Source organism: Stomoxys calcitrans, chromosome 4 (genome assembly GCF_963082655.1).
Source record: "Stomoxys calcitrans chromosome 4, idStoCalc2.1, whole genome shotgun sequence".
NCBI lineage: Eukaryota > Metazoa > Arthropoda > Insecta > Diptera > Muscidae > Stomoxys > Stomoxys calcitrans.
In genome coordinates, this window is record NC_081555.1 from 181,060,229 (window position 1) to 181,084,788 (window position 24,560).

The following is a 24,560-nucleotide window of genomic DNA, read 5'->3' on the forward strand; positions in this document are numbered from 1 at the left end:
AGTGTGTTGAGTATCCTAACACAAATCTCCATAATATTGGGTTGCCCAAATAGTAATTGCGGATTTTTCATATAGTCGGCGTTGACAAATTTTTTCACAGCATGTGACTCTGTAATTGCATTCTTTCTTCTGTCAGTTATCAGCTGTTACTTTGAGCTTGCTTTAAAAAAAAGTGTAAAAAAAGTATATTTGATTAAAGTTCATTCTAAGTTTTATTAAAAATGCATTTACTTTCTTTTAAAAAATCCGCAATTACTTTTTGGGCAACCCAATAGTAAAAACAAACTCGCCTATTTTGAGTCCAAAACCATATAGTGGGGGATCGGTCTATGTGGCAGCTATATCCAAACGGCACATCTCTACGAGGTATAAACTCGAATTTTGACCACTTCCACCTATGTATAATTAAGATAATTTTAATTGGACAGCTTTTTCTACACATAGCGGGAGCACATAGTCTTCGTTACCCCGCGCCTCGTTCTGTATTCAGTAAATTTAATATATTGTAAATAATAAAATTACAATATATCGCACAGAAAGGTCACAACTACTCCCAATTTATGCTTTTAATGTCCTTTATAAAGGGTGATTTTTTAGCTATTATCTTTTTGGCAACACTGGTTTTAACAGGTCACGCACGTATCGTGTTTTGTTTCACCGTCAAACATCTTCAGTCTATACAAATGAACAAAATGTTCGCTCTGTTAAGAAAGTTCATCCCGCGCTTCTTCCATTATATGGACGAATCTAATTTTTGGCGCAATGGGTACGTTAATAAACAGAATTGTCGATTTTGGAGTGAATATCAGCCAGAAGCATTGCAAGAGCTAACAAAGCATCCTGAAAAAATCACAGGTTGGTGCGGTTTGTGGGCTGGTGGCATCATTGGACCGTACATCTTCGAAGATGATGCGAACCGTAAAATGAATGTTGAGCGCTATCGTAAGATATTAATCCACTTTTTTGCCCAAAATGCAAGAGCTTTACTTGCATGACATGTGGATTCAACAAGACGGTGCCATATGACATACAGTACGCGTAACAATGGACTTATTGAGAGGCGAGTTTGGTGAACATTTTATTTCACGTTCAGGACCAGTCAATTGGCAGCCTAGATCGTGCGATAACGCCTTTAGACTATTTTTTGTGGGGCTATGTCTATACAGACAAGCACATTTATTCGTGAGATACCGGCCGAAATGTTGGAAAGAGTATGCCGAAATTTGACTAAGCGAATGGACCATTTGAGGCGCTGTCGCGGTTAACATTTGCATTAAATAATTTTCAAACATTGAATTATATGGGCCGTACTATCGATTCAAATAAAGATTTCATCAATTTTTCTGAAAATAAAGTGTTTTTCTTTTTTGAACAACTTTTCTAAAGCTCTTAAAAATTACCCTTTACTAGCGATGTCCAGCCCTTTACGGTTAGCGCTGATGGCAAGTCACACTTGCTGTTATTCTCTTTGTTTCAGTCGTTATTGAGACAGCAACGAATGAAGATGTGCATAGGTATACGCATCGTTATTCTAATTTTATTTTAAAAACAATTATATGGACAGATTTAACGCTTGGAAGGTATGAATGACAAAGTATAAAAATGTTCTTATTTTGTGTTCATTTCCGCGAAACATCAATCATTCAGTTCAAAAAAATAATTTTTACACATTGAGAGAACGGAAAATACTTAAAGGGAGTATCTCACACATACAGTCACTCCTTCATTTCGGGAATCGCTGCTTTATACCCACTTTGTAAAATTTTAATCGGGATACAGTCTAAAGGCGGGGACTAAAGGGCTGCATAAGCCGAATTATGCAGCCCTTTATCATGTAAATATAAAAAGAGGTTTAGCAATTTAAGAAAAGGATCTTAAGTTTATAGATAACTTACTCAAAACATCTTCTGACTGATGATCGATCCTTGGAGCCATTGAAATAACACTTCTATCATGTATTGTACACGTTTTTTCAGTTTTCCTCGTCCAAGATGTTTATATATTTCCAATAACGTCTGTGTATGATAATGACTTTTTTCTGTTAGTGTAAGATTGCCGCATCTAATTGAAAAAGATTTTAGAGGCATTTAGCAGTACCAAAGTGGATTAGATTGATACCATTGTTTACATTTTAAGCTGTTCATGACACTAACGACACCATAGGTGCACGCATGACACAATTATCAGAGTAATAAGACTCCTCCCCATCGCATACAAGATACTCTCGAGCGTTCTGTGTGAAAGATTAAACCTAAAGGCAATGAGATAATCGGACTTTAGACCTGGTAAATCCACCCTGGACCAGATATTCCCATTGCGCCAAATCCTGGAAAAGACCCGAGAAGGACAAATCAACACCTACCATCTCTTGTTGACTACAAGCCGCTTTCGATACTCCATTACGTCCAAAGGTATTTCAAGCCATGGCTATGTTTGGTATCTCTGCAAGATTAATAAGACTGCAGGATGACACTTGCTTATACGCGTTCCTCAGTAAAAATAGGAAAGAATCTCTCCGAACCATTCAATACCAAACGAGGTTTCAGACAAGGAGATCTCTTCTACATATATCCTGTTGGAGCAGATTATACGAGTTGCAGATGTGAATAGATATGGCACACTTATCACAAGAGAACATCTATATCATAGGTCGGTCACCGGAAGTAGTAACTGCAGCCTTTGAAAGAATTGAAAGTGAGTCAGATAAAATGGGTCGGGCAGTAAATGGAGATTAGACGAAATGGATGGTTTCAACTCCCAAAAAGCCTTGCACAACCGAGCAGACAAAGAAAATGGAGAAAGTTGGGAACTACAACTTTGAGACAGTCAGTAACATTATCTACCACGGCACCGCCGTAACCGAAACGAATGACACCAGTTTTGAGATAACGCGAAGAATAATACTGGCAAATAGATGCTACTTTGGACTAAGTAGGCAGTTTAGAAACAAGGTCCCCTCTCGACAGACGAAGATTACACCATACAAGACACTGATACTACCCGTGCTGTTATATGGTTCTGAAGCATATGTAGGTACTTGTGAAAGCAGATGATGCAGTGCTTGGAGTATTTGAGAGAAAGATTCTTCGTAAAATATATGGACCAGTTTGCGTTAATGGAGAATATAGCCGACGTGTGAACCACGAGCTGTATGAGTTGTATGACGACGATAGCATAGTTACACGCATCAAAATATAACGGCTGCGTTGGCTAGGTCATGTTGTCAGAATGGATGAAGAAGCTCCAGCGAAGAAGTCTTTTGAAGGCAAACACGGTGGAAGACCAAAAGTCCGATGGAATGATCAAGTGGTGTGAGACACCTCAAAACTTGGTGTCAGAGATTTTAGAATGAACGCAGAAGATCGAGGCGCTTGAAACGCTTTTCTACATTCGGCTAGTGGAACAAATGTTCTGTCATAGCCAATTAAAGTAAAAGTAAGTACCGCAAACAGCTGAGTACAATTTTTTCTCGCGAAGTACACAATCTTTTAACGAGTTTTGGTTGTGTGTGTGTGTGTATTATAAAGGGTGATTTTTTTGAGGTTAGGATTTTCATGCATTAGTATTTGACAGATCACGTGGGATTTCAGACATGGTGTCAAAGAGAAAGATGCTCAGTATGCTTTGACATTTCATCATGAATAGACTTACTAACGAGCAACGCTTGCAAATCATTGAATTTTATTACCAAAATCAGTGTTCGGTTCGAAATGTGTTCATTCACCGTAACGTTGCGTCCAACAGCATCTTTGAAAAAATACGGTCCAATAATTCCACCAGCGTACAAACCACACCAAACAGTGCATTTTTCGGGATGCATGGGCAGTTCTTGAACGGCTTCTGGTTGCTCTTCACTCCAAATGCGGCAATTTTGCTTATTTACGTAGCCATTCAACCAGAAATGAGCCTCATCGCTGAACAAAATTTGTCAAAATTTGAACACATTTCGAACCGAACACTGATTTTGGTAATAAAATTCAATGATTTGCAAGCGTTGCTCGTTAGTAAGTCTATTCATGATGAAATGTCAAAGCATACTGAGCATCTTTCTCTTTGACACCATGTCTGAAATCCCACGTGATCTGTCAAATACTAATGCATGAAAATCCTAACCTCAAAAAAATCACCCTTTAGTTAAAAACTATGCATACACAAACAACGAAAAATGGCGCGAACTAGTAACGTACTCAAAATCAGTGTTGCACTAATCACTGATTTTGACAGATAGTGCACTCAATATTTTGTTGTTGGGCAACTGCCACTACCTGTAAATGAAAATATCTTGTGATTTTCTTCGCGAAAGCGAATAAATTAGTAGCTTTAACGTAGTAGCTGGACGTTAAGAACATTGATATGGAATGGAACTGAAAACAATTTCCAACTTTATACTAATTTTTATTTCACGGTTTCATCTTCTTTCAACGCAACTATAATTATGTTGCTATCCATAATCGACGCTTTAAGTATGATGGGTTCCAAGCAAGATATATTCATTAACAGGTAGTGGCAGTTGCCCAACAACAAAAAATCGAGTGCACTATCTGCCAAAATCAGTGATAAGTGCAACTCTGATTTTGTGTATGTAACTAGTTCGCGCCATTTTTAGTTGTTTGTGTGTTACGGTCCTTAACTATAATACACACACACAACCAAAACTCGTTGACAGATAATTCACTTTGCGAGAAAAAATTGTACTCAGCTGTTTACGGTACACTACCTGGTACTTATGTCCAAGGCGGATTTAAAAAGGTAGTCTCACGCAAACAGCTGTTAACAGCTGGCCAGGTTTTCGCCATGGATGGGTTCATATAAAAGATATTGCTTGTTAAACTTGCCGAATTCTATCCATGATGGATGAAGCCTGACCACTCGTTTCTTGTCTTGTTTTATAGACCCATGTGAAATTAAAAAATTCCAAGTGTAAGAAAAATATTTATTTATGTAAAAATAATCTAATGTAATTACAATATAAATGTAAACTTAATGAATATTATCAAATTTTAGATTTTTCATTAGAGTCCTGCTTGGCACTTTGTATGGCTTCATGCAAGACATTCAAAACCAGATCAACCCTTTCAAATGTGGCGTTTTCGCCCATTATACCGATACGAAACACTTGCTCTACAGTTGGACCCAGACCTCCGCTTATTTCCAAGTTATACCTAAAAAAAACAAAATAGAAAAAAAATAAAAACAAATCATTTGAATTCCAGGGGGTTTGAACATGCTTTATCCAAACTTAAGTAAGGGAATTAGTCATATGACTGCAGGAACGTATTGTTTCCAATCTAAATCTCTGAATAAATTTGCTATACCAATGGTAAAAGAGTATCAAAAATTAATTTATAAAAAAGTTCGTTTTTTCTACAATAAATAATATAATATAATTTTACGATTTCCGCTTTAAAGTGTTTTACAATTTGGTAGAGATAGTGTGTACCGTTTATCCGATTGAGTAAAAGCTTTCTTTATAGTAAGTACAAAAAGGATTGAAATAACAAAAATTTTTGTGCTCTCAAAGTTTGACAACAAACGTCAAGCTTATAGGTGTTGGTAGTTATTTTATTTTTCTTAAAAGCAAGAAGCTCTGCCGAAAAATTAAATAATTCAAATTCATAGCAAAAAGAAAAGGAAGAAAGATGCACATATTGAAAGCTAAGACTGCCGAAACCCTACATACATGGATTACGTATGTTGGATTTCTCTTTTCGGCAGAGCTGCTTGCTTTGAGGGAAAATAAAATAACTACCGACACCAATAAGCTTGACATTTGCTGTCATATTTTGAGGGCATAAAAATGTATCTGTTATGTCAATCCACTTTGTATAATTGGGATAAAAGGTTGCCAGACAATTTAATTTATTTCGGTTTAAGAAGATAGTTGCATTAAATTCTGTTCAATTTAAATTCTTTATTAATTTATATTTCGAATGTTAAAGTAATGTTGAATAGCGTTCAACAGGTATGCTATTTAGATATGAGGCTTATATCCAAAACATATTAACCAGGTAGGAGCAGTTGGCCAACAACAAAAAATCGAGGGCATTAACTCTCAAGATCAGTGATTAGTGCAACTCTGATTTTGAGTATGTTACTATTCGCGCTTCTTTTGTGTGTGGTATGGTTCTTAACTATAAAGTTTATAGAATAAAGCATACTACCGAACTTTATGAAATCTCGCTGGGAGATTATATACTCCGTGAGAAAAAAATTGTACTCAGCTGTTTGCTGTACACTATCTGGGTTAAATTGTCTTAGTTATATCTAGTATCATGGCGAAAAAATTAAAAGTGGTCTCATTCGTACTACAACCACAAATCATAATGACCATCTTGCCATTAGGCTGATCGACGTTTTGCCAACACACATAAACAAATTTGTGTGCGTGTGTGTATACGTGTGTGTATACGTGTGCGTAAATGAGCAAAGAATATGCGAGAAAGAAGATAACAACAAAGAGAATTCAAACAAAAATCTGTCATCTTAATACCGTCAAAGCTGGCCGGCTGCTAACAGCTGATCGCGTGAGACCACTTTTTTTAAATCCGCCTTGGTCCAGTATTAGTGTTGGCCGTCAAAAGGAATTACATAGTCATTTTGTATTGCTTGTTTTTGTGATTTTGAGCCCTTGCTCAAGAGTGTGTAACTTATATCTGATAATTGCCAAATAATACACATTTTGAGAAAAAATTATCTACATGTAATTTAAATTTCTATCTGTAAGAAATTTGTTTAACGTCTTTTTGTTTAAACATTGTCTTAATCTTCTTTTCAACATTTGCTCTAAATGTTATATAAGTATAAAAACTGCCCTCGACTGTCTCAGATCTCTCAACGAGATAGCTGAAAAAAAAATTCACCTGTTCTGGGTGCCGAGAGATATCCCAGGGATTTGTAAAGGCGAGCTTGCGAGACTAGAAACTACCTTACACATCCAAAGGGAACTGGAATCTATGGTATGACTCTTGCGACATGCATAGGGATGGGTTTTTACCGGGTAAATTCCCAACGTTTGTGTATTTATTTGGGTATTTATAATTTTGCAGATATCTTGCGTAAAAAACATTTTCCCAACAATTTTTTATGATTTCGTATTCTTTCCATATAAACCTGACCTATAGCCGCTATATAGACCGATCTCCAGACTTAAAGTCTTGAGGCAATAAATTTGTGATTTTTCATCCCATTTCGATAAAATTTGGCACAGTGAGTTCTAGTAGACACCTACCCATTTCTGTTGTTTAGATCGGACTATATTTGGATACAGCTGCCCAAAAGACCGACTGCCCGATCATATGAGCTGTGACTTCCTGCATTCATACGACTTGTATTATGTATGTCAAATACGAATAGAGTGTGCTCTAACCGGCATGTATTCCCATATGTACTGTACTTTGTTTTATAGATATGTGTTTACATGGATGTTCGATGAAATAAAAGCTCGATTTAATCGAAAAAGTTTCTCAAGAAAATTTTATAAAATCTCTTTCTACAGATTTTTTGTTTTTCAACTATATTTTTCTGAATTTGTAGAGAGCTCGGTCTACTAGTGTGGGGCAGACCCCCACTCTAGTAGGCAACACAATTGACTGAAAAAGTTCCTAAGCGCATCTGTTACGGGCTGTCACATTCACCTTACGCTTTTAATAAAAACAAGTAAAAAGGCGTTAAGGGCCGAATTTTGGATACCCACCACCTCGGGTATATATGTAAACCACCTTTCGTCAAAGTGTGGTAAAAAATGCATACCTTATGCCCCATAGCAGCTATATCGAAATATTGTATGTTCCGATTTGAACCAAATACTAATAAGTACAAGTCATTGTTCAATTGTGTATAACAAAATATGCTATATCTAAAAATAAACCCATCTAAGATGTCGAAAAGCCCAACATAAGTCACTGTGTCAAATTTCAGTAAAATCGGATTATAAAAGCGCCTTTTATGGGGTCAAGACTTAAAATCGAGATATCGGTCTATATAGCATCTGTATCCAAATCTGGACCGATTTGGGCCAAGTTGCAGAAAAATGTCGAAGAGCCTAACACAACTCACTGTCCCAAATTTCGGCGAAATCGGACAAAAAATGCACCTTTTATGGGCTCAAAACCTTAAATCGAGAGATCGGTCTATATGGCAGCTATATCCAAATCTGAACCGATCTGAGCCAAATTGAAGAAGAAAGTTGAAGGGCCTAACACAACTCACTGTTCCAAATTTCAGCGAAATCAGAAAATAAATGTGGGTTTTATGGGTCTAAGACCCTAAATCGGCGAATCGGTCTATATGGCAGCTATATCCAAATCTGGACCGATCTTGACCAAATTGACGAAGGGCCTAACATAACTCAGTGTACCAAATTTCAGCAAAATCGGATAATTAATGTGTCTTTTATGGCCCAAGACTTTAAATCGGTGGTCTATATGGGGGCTATATCAAAATATGGTCCGCTGACCAAGAATATATATGGATATATGTGGATATTACGATGTGTTGCAAACGGAATGACAAAATGAATATACCCGTCCTTTAGTGGTGGGTATACAAATTAAACTTTTCAATGGCAATTCTGGTTGCATTTAAAGGGAAATCTATTTTAATGACATTTGGCGAATAGCAAGACTGGGAGATTTTTAAAAAAAGGTGTCAATATAAAAATTCAGATTTTTCATATCTCATTTCTTTCATTTATACGTACTTTCTCATGGTATAATCGGCCACCTTACGCCAATCCACTCCCACTGGAATTTTAACGGTGTTCACCGTTGGCAGTCTTACCGCTACATTCGGTACAAACATTTCAAGTCCAAGTTCACTTAGTCCATGTTGCAATCGATCAGAACATTGTTGGTGTCGCTTTATAACCGCTTGTAGACCCTGGGCACATATTTGCGCCAATGCTTCCCTCAGGCCATAGAGAAGGGTGGATGAAATCGTATGATGATAGATTCGGGAACCGCCAAAGCAATTCCAATACTGGCCAACAAGGGTGGCATCAAAATAATACACCTTTACTTTACTCTTGCGCGAAACAATATGCTTCATGGCACGCTTGCTGAACGATATGGGCGTTATGCCGGGTGGGGCACCGAGTACTTTTTGCGATCCAGTATAGGTGACATCAACCTGCCAGCGATCCATGTAAAATTCAGTACCTCCCAACGATGCCACTGTATCCACAACAAACAAACAATTGTATTTGCGGCAAATCTCGCCAATTTCTTTGAGTTGAGTTTGCATAACTCCAGTAGAAGAGTCACCCTGGGCCAAGAAGAAAACAGCCGGTTTATGTCCTTCAAAGGCAAATTCAATTTCATCCAAGTTCAGCGAACGTCCAAAGCGCGATTCAACAAATCTCACATCACCACCATAACGCTTGGCCATTTCAGCGGCCCGATGACCCCATATGCCAGTGCTGCCAAACAATATAACATCTCCGTCCTCGAGCAGATTGCATAAAGCGGCTTCCATGCCCGCATGACCTGATCCACTTATACACATGGTTGCTTCATTTCGTGTCTGAAATATGTACTTGATGCCCTCCTTTATATCATCCATTATCTGCAAGAGACCAATAAAAATGTAATAAATATATTAATAAATACTCTCTTATCGTTCCTGGAACATGCATGGTCTGTTGGTTTTGAAGCAATCACCGCTGCTCTTTATGCTCTTGACAACTATGCAACTGTAATTATTTAATGGTACAATGGTAATAAATTGCGAAAAATGACCAAAGTCCATGTTTTTCAGCCTTTAATTCAATCCCCAATGAAAAAAAAAACAACTTAAAGCCCCATCCACTATGGACCGCATTTATGAAGTCTAATGCAGGGCTGCGTAGTCGAGCAATTTTTACTCGACTACGACTCCACGAAGATTGCTCGACTCCTACTCAGACTTTTGGGTCTACTCCGAGCACTTAATTTTTTTTAATTAAAAAAAAATGTTTAAAAATATGTCATTTCTTTCCTAACTCGAGCTAGAATTTTCCAAAGGCATTTCTATTCGTAGGTATTTTTCTACCCATTCGTCGTTAGTGGGTTAAGTCAGTCTACCCATATTCGTTTATCCGTTCAACAGATAGCTGAAATCACTATAGTGTTCCAAGGCGGAATTAATAAAGTGGTCTCACGCGAACAGCTGTTAACAGCCGGCGAGGTTTGATGGTATTAAGATGTCAGATTTTTATTTGCATTCTCTTTGTTGTTATTTTCTTTCTTTGCTCATTTACGCACACGTACACACACACACACACACACACACACACACACATTTCTTTGTGCGTGTTGGCAAAACACCGATCAGCTTGATGGAAAGATGGCGGATTGCACCATATGATTTGTGGTTGTTTTACAAATGAGATCACCTTTAATTGTTTCGCCATGATAGTGTTCGAAGGAATGAGATATGAAAATTTTTATAAAAATTTCTTATTGATGTAGATCGTTGGCCGTTGAAAATGGGTCATTTGGCCCAGATTGATTTTAGTTTATAATACAATAAACAATTTAAAAATTGTTTCGCACTACGTTTCTGAGTACGGACTTTCAAGCTGTTCGAAAACTGAGTTTAATCAAAAAACGAGTGCAAGTTTTTAAATCCTACACCACTACTGTCGTAAAAGGAAGGGAGATAGACCCATTAACAAGCATACCGATCGACTCAGAATCACTTTCTGATTCGATTTAGGTATGGTCATCTGTCTGTCCGTCTGTCTGTCTTTCTGTCCATTTTTTAATTTGTCTGCAAATTTATTACAAGCATCTTTTTTGACCTAGATTTGGACTAATACTGCAATAATATCGTCGTATGTCAACTATGCTCGGGAAATTAGGCACGAAGGTTTCTCTTATGACTCTGATCACTAGTGAATTGCATAGAAATCGGTTCAAATAAAGATAAAGCTCCCATCTATACATGTCGCCCGATTTTCACTTCTAGAGCCTTTGCAAGCGCATCTAACAACCTATCTTCCCAAAATTTTGCACAAGTACTCCTCTATGACTCTTTAAATTTGTTCGGAATTCGGTCTAAATTCTTTATAGAGACACCATTTTAATTAAAATTTTCCAAAAACTAAATTTCAATGAAATTTTTTAAGACAAAATTTCAATAAAATTTTTTAAAGCTTAAAATTTTAATTTAATTTTTTCCAAAGCATACAACTTTAATGAGATTTTTTGGAAAAACAAAATTTTAATAAATTTTTTTTAACAATATTTAAATGAATTTTTTTGGACAAAATTTTAATGCAATTTTTTCTAAAAAATTTTTCAATGAAAAATGTTTTAAAGATAAATTGTTAATAAAAAAAAATTCTAAACACCAAATTTTAAGGACTTCTTTAAGAAAATATTTCAGAGAAATTTTTCTTCGCCCTAACAGGCAAAAAACTTGAGAAATGAAAAATTCGGCAGAGCCGGCCGGGATTCGAACCTAGGCACACGGAACAATAGCGAAAGCCGTTGTTGTTGTTTAGCGTTCGAAGCCATCAATACAACTTCCAACAGATACATAAAATCATGTGTAGTATGGAAGAAGTGTAATTTGCCACAGAAAGAATGTCTGTCATTACACAAAAATACATGCATTGCGAAAAGTACAGCTAATAGACAGGGTTGTCGAGCGTGGTTAATGTGTGGTAATTGTATCATAGATGCGTTTTCGCTATTAATACGATTCAAATACAACATACCACCGCACGGCCTTTAAAGCCATCACACCTAATATATTGGGTTGCCCAAAAAGTAATTGCGGATTTTTTTAAAGAAAGTAAATGCATTTTTAATAAAACTTAGAAAGAACTTTAATCAAATATACTTTTTTTACACTTTTTTCTAAAGCAAGCTAAAAGTAACAGCTGATAACTGACAGAAGAAAGAATGCAATTACAGAGTCACAAGCTGTGAAAAAATTTGTCAACGCCGACTATATGAAAAATCCGCAATTACTTTTTGGGCAACCCAATAGTTGAAATGTCTTCTAACCAAAGACGAAACGCGTCCCATAGTGATTGGTGTATGTTGGTATCTATGGCTTTTCTTTTCCATTTGCATCTCCGATCATTGAGCTCGTCTCGAAAAAGAAACAAACGAAAATTGTAAAATTTAATGATCTTCGCCGTAACAGGCAAAAAACTTGAGAAATGAGAAATTTTTAAAGACAAAATTGTATTTATAGTTTGAATTGTTGCCGTGTTATTTTTTAATTTAGCTGTTTTTGAAACTCGGGGTGTTTTTGTTTTTTTTATTTAATTTATTCATCAAAATTTCAATGGAATGCATTTTCAAGGTATGATGTATCCAAATGAAAACAAACCACGATTTTTACATACGAAATATCGGCAATTAATTTAAATTGCAAATGTTGCCCATGAACATTCCACTAAGCAATAGGGGCAAACTTATTTTTTATTTATAATTAATTTAAATTAAAAACAAAAATAAATCAAGCTTAAATTGAAATTCTAAAGAAATGTTTGAATTTAAAATTTTTAACTACCTTTCCGGGCAAAATTACTGGACTCCGACTCCGCAGCCCTGCCTTAATGTCATAACATTTCGAATAAAATTGCCGTCTGAAGGAATATGGGAGCTATATCAGATAAGTCCCGATTCAGAACAAACCCGACTTAGATGTGGGAGTCATAACAGATCACCAAGTACAAACCTTCAGCCAAATCCGTTCAAAATTATGCCCTTTAAAATTTAAAGCTCCTAACTTTACCCAATTAATAGTGAACGTGCGTTCGACAGACGTAAGCTACAAACCAAGATATATTCATTTACAGGTAGTGGGAGTTGCTCAACAACAAAATATGGGTGCACTATCTGTCAAAATCAGTGATTAGTGCAACTCTGATTGTGTGTATATTACTAGTTCGCGCCATTTTTCGTTGTGTGTGTTATGGTTCTTAACTATAATACACACACAACCAAAACTCGTTGAAAGATTTTGTAGTTCGCGAGAAAAAATTGTACTCAGCTGTTTACGGTACACTACCTGGTAATTATGTCATGATACAAACCGCCAGATATCGGAGATGGGTGAAACGATTCACCGAAATGGGTACCGAATTGATGCACCGATTCACCGAAATTTTGCATGCCTGCATATGTATCCTAAAAACACGAAATCGGTATACAATGTTTGAGTCAAATAACCTGGGGGACGCCCCATCCCAAAACACACACGAACGGACATGTTTACCGATTGGGACAATATGGGTATCAAATGAAAGATACTTGGCAATAAAATGTCACCATAAGTGTCGGGGGGGTCTTCCACCCCCAAAAACACCACCTAACAAGACACTTTTGCCGCTTTGAGCAATATGGATTTAAAAGTAGAATACAAATCTGGTATAAAAATTTGTTCCTGGTATTTATTTATTCCCACCCCCCGAATCCATACAACAGGACATATTTACCGATTGGGAAAATATGGGTATCAAATAAAAGGTATTTGGAAGATGAGTACACATCTGTTATACAAATTTGATACAAGGTGTCAACAGGGCCTCCACAACCTTAAACCCCCCCAAAATGGGCATGAATGTTCAACGTCACAAAATGGGTATGAAATGAAAGGATTTTGGAAGTTGACTGCGAATCTGGTATAAACATTTGGGACAGAGTCTAGGACCGGCCCACTTAATACCCTTCAATAGGACGTGTAGTTCGAACGGGATAATATGTGAATTAAAAGAAAGGTCATTAGAGTTCGTCACAAAATGGTTATCAAATAAAAGTTTTTTTTGGAAGTTGACTGCGAATCTGGTATAAACATTTGGGACAGAGTCTAGGACCGGCCCACTAAATACCCTTCAATAGGACATGTAGTTCGAAAATTAAAAGAAATGTCTATGTCAGTAGAGTTCGAATCTAATGTTGATATAAGGATTCAAAAATTTGGGTCACGTCCTGCCGTTCAGCAGGTCATATAGATCGCAACAAAAAAGGACTCAAATAAAATGTCTTTTGGGTCCTGACGTCGGGGGGGGGGGGGGGGGGGGACCGACCCTCTCCTCCCAATAAAAACAACACCAAACGCTAATGTAAGGCGACCGAGAATATATTGTCCTGAAATGAACGGATGGCCGCCCCATCCTACATACCCCTCAAACTGGACAAATTTGTGGATTATGGCGAAAGTGGACTCAAATCTGATATCTATTTTATAGCCAAGTGTTTCAGGGACGCCTCATCTGTTTATAAACCACACGAATGTGGTTTTTTGGGAGTAGAGATTGAATTTGATATCCACTTTCGGGGCAAAGGGTTTGGCTACTGCAATCCACCCCCAAAACCGAGAGCATGAAGTAGATCTAACATCCCAACTTTAATGAGTGGACCCTCTCCATACCCTATTTTACAAAAATGACAGATCTTGGAGATGGGTGGGGCAACAGAAACTTGGTATGCTTATTGAGGGTGGGATATCTAGGAGGGCCGCGCCACCTCCAAAGCCGGCCAAATGGAAGTATAAACCAACAATGGCAATATGGAGCTCAAATGAAAGGTATTTGAGACTAGAGCACGAATCCCAAAAATACCCCCATACCGGACATATTTACCGATCATACCGACCATAATTTGGCAGTAGAGCACCAATATATTGGGTTGCCCAAAAAGTAATTGCAATTTTTTTTAAAGAAAGTAAATGCGTTTTTAATAAAACTTAGAATGAACTTTAATCAAATTTTCCTTTTTTTACACTTTTTTTTCTAAAGCAAGCTAAAAGTAACAGCTGATAACTGACAGAAGAAAGAATGCAATTACAGAGTCACAAGCTGTGAAAAAATTTGTCAACGCCGACTACATGAAAAATCCGCAATTACTTTTTGGGCAACCCAATAATATCCACACAGCTATATCAGGTATTAACCGATTTGAACCATACTTAGCACAGTTGTTGGAAGTCATAGCAAAACACCTCATGCAAAATTTTAGCCAAATTGGATGAGACTTGCGCCCTCTAGCGGCTCAAGAAGTCAAGATCCCAGATCGGTTTATATAACAGCTCTATCAGGTTATGAACCGATTTGCGACATACTTAGCACAGCTGTTAGAAGTCATAACGTAACATCTCATGCAAAATTTCACCCAAATCGGATAAGAATTGCGCCCTCTAGAAGCTCAAGTAGTCAAAACCCAAGATCGGTTTATATGGAAGCTATATCAGGTCATAAACCAATTTCAACCATATTTAGCACAGTTTGAGTCAAATCGTGCAAAATTTCAGTCAAATCGGATGAGGATTGAGCCCCCTAGAGGTGGAGGATGAGGATTGAGCCCCAAAAAGTCAAGACCCAAGATCTGTTTATATGGCAGCTATACCAGGTTATGAACTGATTTGAACCAGACTTGGCACAGTTGTTTGAGGTCATAGCAAAACACCTCATGCTAAATTACAGCCAAATCGGATAAGAATTGCGCCCTCTAGAAGATCAAGAAGTCAACATCCAAGATCGGTTTATATGGAAGCTAAATCGGGTTATAAACCGATTTCAACCATACTTAGCACCGTTTAAGTCAAATATTGCAAAATTTCATTCAAATCGGATGAGAATTGAGCCCCCTAGGGACTCAAAAAGGCAAGACCCATGATCGGTTTATATGGCAGCTATATCAAAGCATGGACCGATTTGGCCCATTTACGACCTACACTAATAAAAAGTATTTGTGCAAAATTTCTAGAGCCTAGCTTTACTCCTACAAAAGTTAACGTGCTTTCGACAGACAGACGGACGGGCGGTCAAGGCTAGATCGACTTAAAATGTCATGATGATCAAGAATACTTTATGGGGTCTTAGACGCATATTTCGAAGTGTTACATACAGAATGACGAAATTAGTATACCCTCATCCTATGGAAGAGGGTATAAAAACCAGAAGCTAGCTTGGTTGCGTAATGTCCATTGAATCGCAGTAGAGGATGACGTATTCAACAGACAAAACAAAGCGAGATTTACGTTTGGCAGGCTCAATAAAACCGGGCGCTCAAACCAAATATCTTGAAACGCCAAGCATAGAATATTTACCTCATGTGTTAAATCTATGCTACTCTATGGTAGCAAAACATGGCCGATGAACAATAATATAGCACAGAGGCTATAAGCCTAAGGATAATGTGTGGAATATTCTGGCCAAATAAAATCTCGAGCATAACCCTACTCCAGCTAACCGAAGAAGAACCAATAATGCGACAAGTGGCCAAAAGAAAATGGAAGTGGATAGGTCACACTCTTCGAAAGCCGGCAGGTGGAATAATTTTGTAGAAGCCCTATGTTGCCTTGTGGAATAAGTAAAGAAAGCAAATATTCTAAGAGTAGCATTTGTGATATCGTTTGAAAGTTTTATATAAGATAGGATGCTTCAATATTTCGTAGGCGCACATGGAAAAAAATCGATTTTTATAAAAAGGAGGCCACTTATCATTGAGCTTAAACTTGAATCGGACTGCACTCATTGATATGTGGGAGTTTGCCCCTGCTCCTTAGTGGAATGTTCATGGGCAAAATTTGCAATATAGTCGCCAGACCAACAAAGCTTCGAAAATTTTTTATAAATTCTATTATGAAACCAAGAGATTTTTTGTTGACAACGTATACGCGGACGATAGACTTTACGTGTAATGATTGAGTCCAACGTTGTCAATTATCAATTATATAAAAAACATTTGAATTCGACATATAATCACACTTTTTATTTCACACTTAAAAAAAAAGTATATTACCTCTAAACATTCTGGATGTAGATGACCGAGCACGGGGTTACTAAGACTATTTAAAACACGTTCCGAACAATTGGATGGGCCCGGACCCATCAATGTTTTATTTGGCACATACAGAGCGCTTTTTAAATTCTTCGGTGGTTCCACGTCCATAGCGTTCGGGTTTAGTTTTTCAAATTGAAGCACAAAATAATTCAACACTGAGCCAATGAATGCGATTGAATGCGATTTTATATATGGAAAATCTATCGGTCCAATGGCTTATCACAGTTTTACGGTTTTGTAAGGAAAACCACAATGGACGAATTCACGAAATTGTTCCCACACACACTTCTTCTAGTGAGTTCCTTAGCTTTATGTTGGTTTTGACTAAATGACATGGATGAGTTTGGGAACTTACTTATAAGTTGCTCTTATCTCTTTGAATAATCTACGTAGCACATACCATACATGCATACAAACATACACATATATTGTGGATGTGTTTATATGTAAGTGTAGCCGTATATAGAGGTACAGATGTTAATAAATTGTAGTATAAACAATATTTGAATACACGAATATTTTAAAATGCACCTAGAGAAAACTTTAATACAAAATATTCAAAGCAATACAAATATTGGGTTGCCCAAAAAGTAATTGCGGATTTTTCATATAGTCGGCGTTGACAAATTTTTTCACAGCTTGTGACTCTGTAATTGCATGCTTTCTTCTGTCAGTTATCAACTGTTACTTTTAGCTTGCTTTAGAAAAAAGTGTAAAAAAAGGTATATTTGATTAAAGTTCATTCTAAGTTTTATTAAAAATGCATTTACATTCTTTTAAAAAATCCGCAATTACTTTTTGTGCCACCCAATAATAAAACGACTTATTAGTTGGCTCCTTAAATACAAACAATAGGGTGGTGCCTTTTTTATACCCAACACCGAAGGATGGGGGCATATTCATTTTGTCATTCCGTTTGCAACACATCGAAATATCCATTTCCGACCCTATAAAGTATATATATTCTTGATCAGCGTAAAAATCGAAGACGATCTAGACATGTCCGTCCGTCTGTCTGTTGAAATCACGCTACAGTCTTTAAAAATAGAGATATTGAGCTGAAACTTTGCACAGATTTTTTTTTGTCCATAAGCAGGTAAAGTTCGAAGATGGGCTATATCGGACTATATCTTGATATAGCCCCCATATAGACCGATCCGCCGATTTAGGGTCTCAGGCCCATATAAGCCACATTTATTATCCGATGTTGCTAAAATTCGGGACAGTGAGTTGTATTAGGCTCTTCGACATCCTTCGTCAATTTGGCCCAGATCGGTTGAGATTTGGATATAGCTGCTATATAGACCGATCCTCCGATTTAGGGTCTTGGGCCATTAAAGGCAACATTTATTATCCGATTTTGCTGAAATTTGGGACAGCGATTTGTGTTAAGCTCTCCGATATTCTTTGTCAATTTGACCAAGATCGGTCCAGATTTGGATATAGCTGCCATATAGACCGATCCTCCGATTTAGGGTCTTGGGCCCATAAAAGCCACATTTATTATCCGGCTCTTCGACATCCTTCGTCAATTTGGCCCAGATCGGTTCAGATTTGGATATAGCTGCCATATAGACCGATCCTCCGATTTAGGGTCTTGGGCCCATAAAAGCCTAATTTATTATCCGATTTTGCCAAAGTTTGGGACAGTGAGTTGTGTTAGGCCCTCCGATATTCTTTGTCAATTTGACCCAGATCGGTCCACATTTGGATATAGCTGCCATATAGACCGATCCTCCGATTTAGGGTCTTGGGCCCATAAAAGCCACATTTATTATCCGATTTTGCTGAAATTTGGGACACTAAGTTGTGTTAGGCTCTTCGACATCCTTCCTTAATTTCGCCCAGATCGGTCCAGATTTGGCTAAGCTGCCATATAGACCGATCCGCCGATTTAGGGTCTTAGGCTCATAAAAGCCACATTAATTATCCGATTTTGCTGAAATTAGGGACAGTGAGTTGCGTTAGGCCCTTCGACATCCTTCTGTAATTTGGCCCAGATCGGTTCAGATTTGGATATAGCTGCCATATAGACCTATTTCTCGATTTAAGAATTTGGGCCCATAAAAGGCGCATTTATTGTCCTGTATCGCCGAAATTTGGGACGGTGGGTCAAGTTAAGCCCCTTGACATACTTCTACAATATGGCATAGATCGGTCTAGATTTCGATATAGCTGCCATAAGGACCGATCTCTCGGTTATAGGTTTTGGGGCCATAAAAGGCGCCTTTATTGTCCGATTTCGCCGAAATATGGGACAGTGCTTTGTGTTAGGCTCTTCGACATTTTGCAGAAACTTGTCCCAAATCGGTTCAGATTTGGATATAGCTGCCATATAGGCCGGTATCTCGATTTAAAGTCTTGGCCCCATAAAAGACACATTTAAAATCCGATTTCACTGAAATTTGACACAGTGACTTATGTTGGGCTTGTCGACACCCGTGTTGTATTGTATATAGTTCAGATCAGTTTATTTTTAGATATAGGTACTGTACTTATTAGTATTTGGTCCAAATCGGAATATATTTCGATATAACTGCTATGTGACATAAGGTATGCAATTTTCACCGGATTTTGATGAAAGGTGGTTTACATATATACCCGAGATGGTGGGTATCCAAAGTTCGGATTGATTGGCAAAAAAAAAACCTCGCGCCCAAAATAATTAAAAACACAGGATACGAAGGGACTTACGGAGACACAGGAATCTTGGAATAATGAATAATAAAGGAATCCTTAAGGAGCTTCAAACCATTTAAGTCACTCGGACCTGATGGAATATTTCCGGCGTTACTACAGAAAGAGGAAGACTATCTGGCGCCTCGTTTGGCCAAAATTTTCGCAGCGTGCTTAGGACTTGCATTTACTCCGAAAGCCTGGCAAAGTTATGCGACACGAAAGGCCTACAGACCCATAAGCCTTACGTCCTTTCTACTCAAAACCATGGAACGTATTGTGGACACCACGACAGCCAGCGAACTGCTCAAATAAAAACAGCCTATGCCTATGTCAAGGGATGGTCGGTGGAGACTGCCCTGCAAGAGGTTGTACATAAAATAGAAGAATCCTTCGATGCCAAAACGTACACACTGGCGGTATGCATTGACATCGAGGGGCTTTTAACAATGTGCAGACCGACAAACTGATCCAATCCTTAGACCAGTACCGGGTGGACCCGCTCCTTAGAGACTGGATAAACCATATGCTAAGAAACAGGTGGATAAATATAAAGGAGAAAGTGGCACAGGGCACACCACAGGGGGGCATTTTATCACCACTCCTATGGATGACCACCATAAATGACCTATTACGGATGCTGACTGAGGAGGGATTTGAACCCATCAGCTACAATTTGTTATAATACTTCTAAGGAGTAAGGATCCGAAAGAGCTACGAAGAAGGACCAAAAGGGTCATCCATATGGCATATGACTGGGCTAGACCTAGAGGCCTCAATGTAAACCCAGAGACGACTGAAATATGTCTGTTCACGAGGAAGACGAAGGTGGGCCAATTCATGAGCGTATTGAGAAGGCTCATAGATGTTGGGCACTATGTAGACGGGCCGTAGGCTCGAAATGGAGCCTGAATACGACGATAGTCCACTGGCTCTACAGCAGCGAAATTAGAGCAATACTTACTTACGCCTCTGTAGTTTAGTGGACTGCTATGGAGAAAAAGTGCAACACAAGAACCAAACAACAGGTTCAGAGAATATGTTGTCTTGGCATAAGCGGAGCGATGAGGGCCACGCCCACTAGGACACTGGAGACTATTCTAGATATCCGACCCATTGAAATACAGATTAAGTGTGAGGCAGCCACTGCGGCTATGAGAATAAAGTTGATGGGAGAATGGATTGGGGATGGGAGCAGCTCATACCATCACGGTATAATCGAGGCGACGATAGGAAACCTGGATGGAAGGGAAGAGGTTTCCGATCGGATACCTGAGATAACGTTTGTATAGAGTTATTCTGCATAACACTATTTCTTGATATCTTTTTTCTTTCCTATCCACGCTACTTTGTGTTTGTATGTGATAGAAGCTAGACATATATTTGACTCATTTGCACTTCTTTTCTCGTTACATATGTGTGAAAGGGAATACAATATAATACAGGTCAATACTGTGTGGTTTGTCTTTATCTCTTAATAAAATAAATTAGTTTATTAAAAAAATAATTGTTAAGTAAAAACAAAATATTTTAAAAAGTGTAATGCAAAAATAGTGAAAATCAGAAAAAATAAGAACGAAACAAATTTGAGAACATGGAAGAAGGAAGACGAGGTATTTATAAATATTATTTAATTTTAATATCTCATTATGCCTATAGAGACTATATTGGCTTGGAAAACGACGCTGATGACGGAATATAATAATGCAGTATTCCTTCATGTGGACCTAGATTTCGTGGTATTGTGCGCAAAATGCTAAGATTGGTACTTATTACGATTTACCTTAATATGTATATAAATTATTTTATTCATCATATTGTTGAACAAAACCGATTGGCCCATTTACAATCCAAACCGACCTACACTTATAAAAAGTATTTGTGCAAAATTTCAAGCGCCTAGCTTTACTCCTTCGAAAGTTAGCGTGCTTTCGACAGATAGGCGGACGGACGGACATGGCTAGATCGACTTAAAATGACATGACGATTAAGACGCATATTTCGAGGTGTTACAAACAGAATGACGAAAATAGTATACCTCCATCCTATGCTGGAGGATATAATAAATATTTTAAAGCTAGTTTTAACCGAAATTGAATCCAATAACATAAACATTTTTTATTAATGCAAAACGCATCAATTATTTCCTTTTATGAAATTGGAAAAATGTTATTTGAGAGAAGGGGCGACTTTCAAATAAATTGGTTTATTGGGTTAATAACCGCTTTATTTCGATTTTTGAGCTTGTCATAAATCCAAATAACAAAATTGTTAATCAATAATACAAATCCGTTTATAGCTCCGATTTCAGCGAATTTTTAATTGAATGTACAAAACTTCTTAATTGCACAATGTTTTTTATTTTTTTCTGTGTATATAAAGTTAGATGTCAGCTTTATCCTAAAATCCGATCTGGACCACTGGGAAGTTGGTCTATATGAGAGCGTTATCCCAACGTGATATGCCTTGTCCGCCCAAGAAATGAACCTGCGTGTGAATAAAAATCGGATTTGCGAAAATTTCAGCTCAATATTTATATACCCTTCAGCATAGTAAGAGAGTTGCACATACTTTGTCATTCCGCTCGAAACACATCGAATTATTCAAGCCAAACCCCATAAAGAGGTATAATCCGTTTGAAACCCTTTCCGAAGAGATCGATTCTACGGACTGGAACAAACTTTCTCCTCAATAAAAATTTCTTAAAATCATATTTTTGAGAGTGTACGGAATTGAAAATAAAATCTATGTGCCAAACATCAAAACATTATTAGCTCAGATGAAAAATGGGTAATAGGAAATGGCAACTGTTATCTCTTACTGGCATTTAATAACCCTCATGTCTGGTTGTTTGTAGAAATAAGTTGGTTAGATTTTAATTTTTTAAAACATGTGTGTTTTTTTGTATTTTTGGAAAAAATTCGCTATATATACACCCAAAATGGTAGTTATCAAATACAGATATTTGTACAATCATTAATACTTTTTGTAGGGTACCCGGAATAAGCACTTATAGCACTTTCAAGTGACCCATATATATATATGTCAGTTTAATCCGCTTTCGCAAGAGTCTATCACTTGCGATAAGAAAGTGTCATGATTTATTTATGTACATGTATTCGACTGTATAATTGACCTGCGTTTTTTACATGTAATCTAGTTTTTCGACTTAGGTCAGTTTTGGAATTCTGGAACATACAATTACAATTGCAACAAATTTACTAAGTAGTTATTTTTCAAATGTTCAGACTACTTGGTTCATTCATTCAACAACACGCACAGCTCTAAATGTATAGTTGTAGTCATGACATAATTACCAGGTAGTGTACCATAAACGGCAAAATACAATTTTTTCTCGCAAAGTGCACTATCTGTCAACGAGTTTTGGTTGTGTGCGTGTATTATAGTTAAGAACCATACCACACACAAACAACGAAAAATGGCGCGAACTAGTAACATACATAAAAATCAGAGTTGCACGAATCACTGATTTTGACAGATAGTGCACTCAATATTTTGTTGTTAGGAAACTTCCACTACCTGTAAATGAATATATCTTGCAATAACTGTCAAGATTAGTGATTAGTGCAACTCTGATTTTGAGTATGTTACTAGTCCGCGCCACTTTTTTCTTTGTGTGTGGTACGGTTCTTCACTACAATCGTATATTCCGTAAAAAAAATTTGTACTCAGCTATTTGCTGCACACTACCTGGGTTAATTTGTCTTGGATACAAGTGTAAGATGCTAGCAAAGGCTTTTGGAAAGCTGTGGTTATTTAACTTATACCGGTGAAAATACTACAAAATCTAATTATTTTTTGCAAATAAATGCTGCATTTGTTTCTTTTTAAATAGTTTTCTGTTTCATTATTTATTTATTTCGATTGGGAAGGGACGGGGGATGGCGCGGTGTTTTGAAATTACAACAACATCCATGAATTTCAGTAAGATCCACACTCTCATATTTCTTTGTACACATGCATATAAACAGCTGATAAATTGGTTGGTGTAATTTTTATATTTATATAAATTTTTATTATTATGTTCATTTTTATATGCTATATTTTGGCCAAAGAAACCCAAAAAAAAAAAATCAAATGTGATAGCCTTGTCCAAAAAAACGAAGTATTGCTGTTTAAGCTAAATAATTAGATAATTGTAGTTTGTAAATTTCTATCATATCTACTAACTTTTTTTTAGAACTTGGCCAGAACGTGCTTTTCACTATCAGTCAAGTAATGATTATACATTTCTGTGTAAATGTAAATGTAAAATTCAGCCATGACTGATGGTTATGTGTACATGTGACGCATACACCCTTATTTTTATCAATACTATTACAATGACCACGCATCATAATGTGCCATGTAAAGTCCCCATCAGTGTTCACTAAAGGAGGTTAGCTCACTTGCCCAAATGATGGAATTGCCTAATTCCAGAGTTGTATTCAAATTCCACTAGAACGTCCAATGCTTGGTTTGGATTTTAAAATTTTTTCACATTTTGTTCCTTTTCCACATTTGAATTGTTTTAATTTATAATTTACACGTTTATAATAATAAATCTTTTGATTCTGTGGCTGTTACACATGGTAATGCAAATATTGGTTTGCCCAAAAAGTAATTGCGGATTTTTTAAAAGAAAGTAAATGCATTTTTAATAAAGCTTAGAATGAACTTAAATCAAATATACTTGTTTTACACTTTTTTTCTAAAGCAAGCTAAAAGTAACAGCTGATAACTGACAGAAGAAAGAATGCAATTACAGAGTCACAAGCTGTGAAAAAATTTTTCAACGCCGACTATATGAAAAATCCGCAATTACTTTTTGGGCAATCCAATAGAAACTAAAATGTCAATTAGGAAGTGTTCAGAAATTTTACAGACTAATGGGAATTTGCGCCACCATCACCACAGGGTTGTGTCGTAGATTTCGTTGTTGTTGGGCAAGTGATCTTACCTTCTTAATGCAACCATGAGACTGCCTTCTTAAATCAACTATGGTCCCAATTACAAAAAGCATACGCAGTTGTAGAGAAGAGTATGCATAAAAAGGTACAAATATGCAACCAAGAGATGAGAGATTGGTTAGTGTTGTAAACG

General features: G+C 37.1%; 1 protein-coding gene and 1 long non-coding RNA gene across 3 annotated transcripts; both read right to left on the reverse strand.

Annotated features, from left to right (window-relative positions):
* Positions 1-1,565: 1,565 nt before the first annotated feature.
* On the reverse strand, positions 1,566-3,469 carry LOC106082994 (uncharacterized). Of its 2 annotated transcripts, none has more exons than XR_001220584.2 (3): positions 2,129-3,469; positions 1,896-2,061; positions 1,566-1,825 (listed from the first exon to the last, which is right to left on the reverse strand). It is a non-coding gene; the product is annotated as an uncharacterized LOC106082994 (long non-coding RNA). The 2 variants fall into 2 exon arrangements; XR_001220583.2 differs by having other exon boundaries at positions 2,119-3,469.
* A 1,450-nt stretch (positions 3,470-4,919) lies between these two features.
* On the reverse strand, positions 4,920-17,117 carry LOC106083005 (alanine--glyoxylate aminotransferase). Its single transcript, XM_059368080.1, has 3 exons — positions 16,740-17,117; positions 8,699-9,561; positions 4,920-5,162 (listed from the first exon to the last, which is right to left on the reverse strand). The coding sequence occupies exons 1-3, from the start codon at positions 16,887-16,889 to the stop codon at positions 4,994-4,996; spliced, it is 1,182 nt and encodes a 393-aa protein (XP_059224063.1). The 5' UTR covers positions 16,890-17,117; the 3' UTR covers positions 4,920-4,993.
* Positions 17,118-24,560: the final 7,443 nt, after the last annotated feature.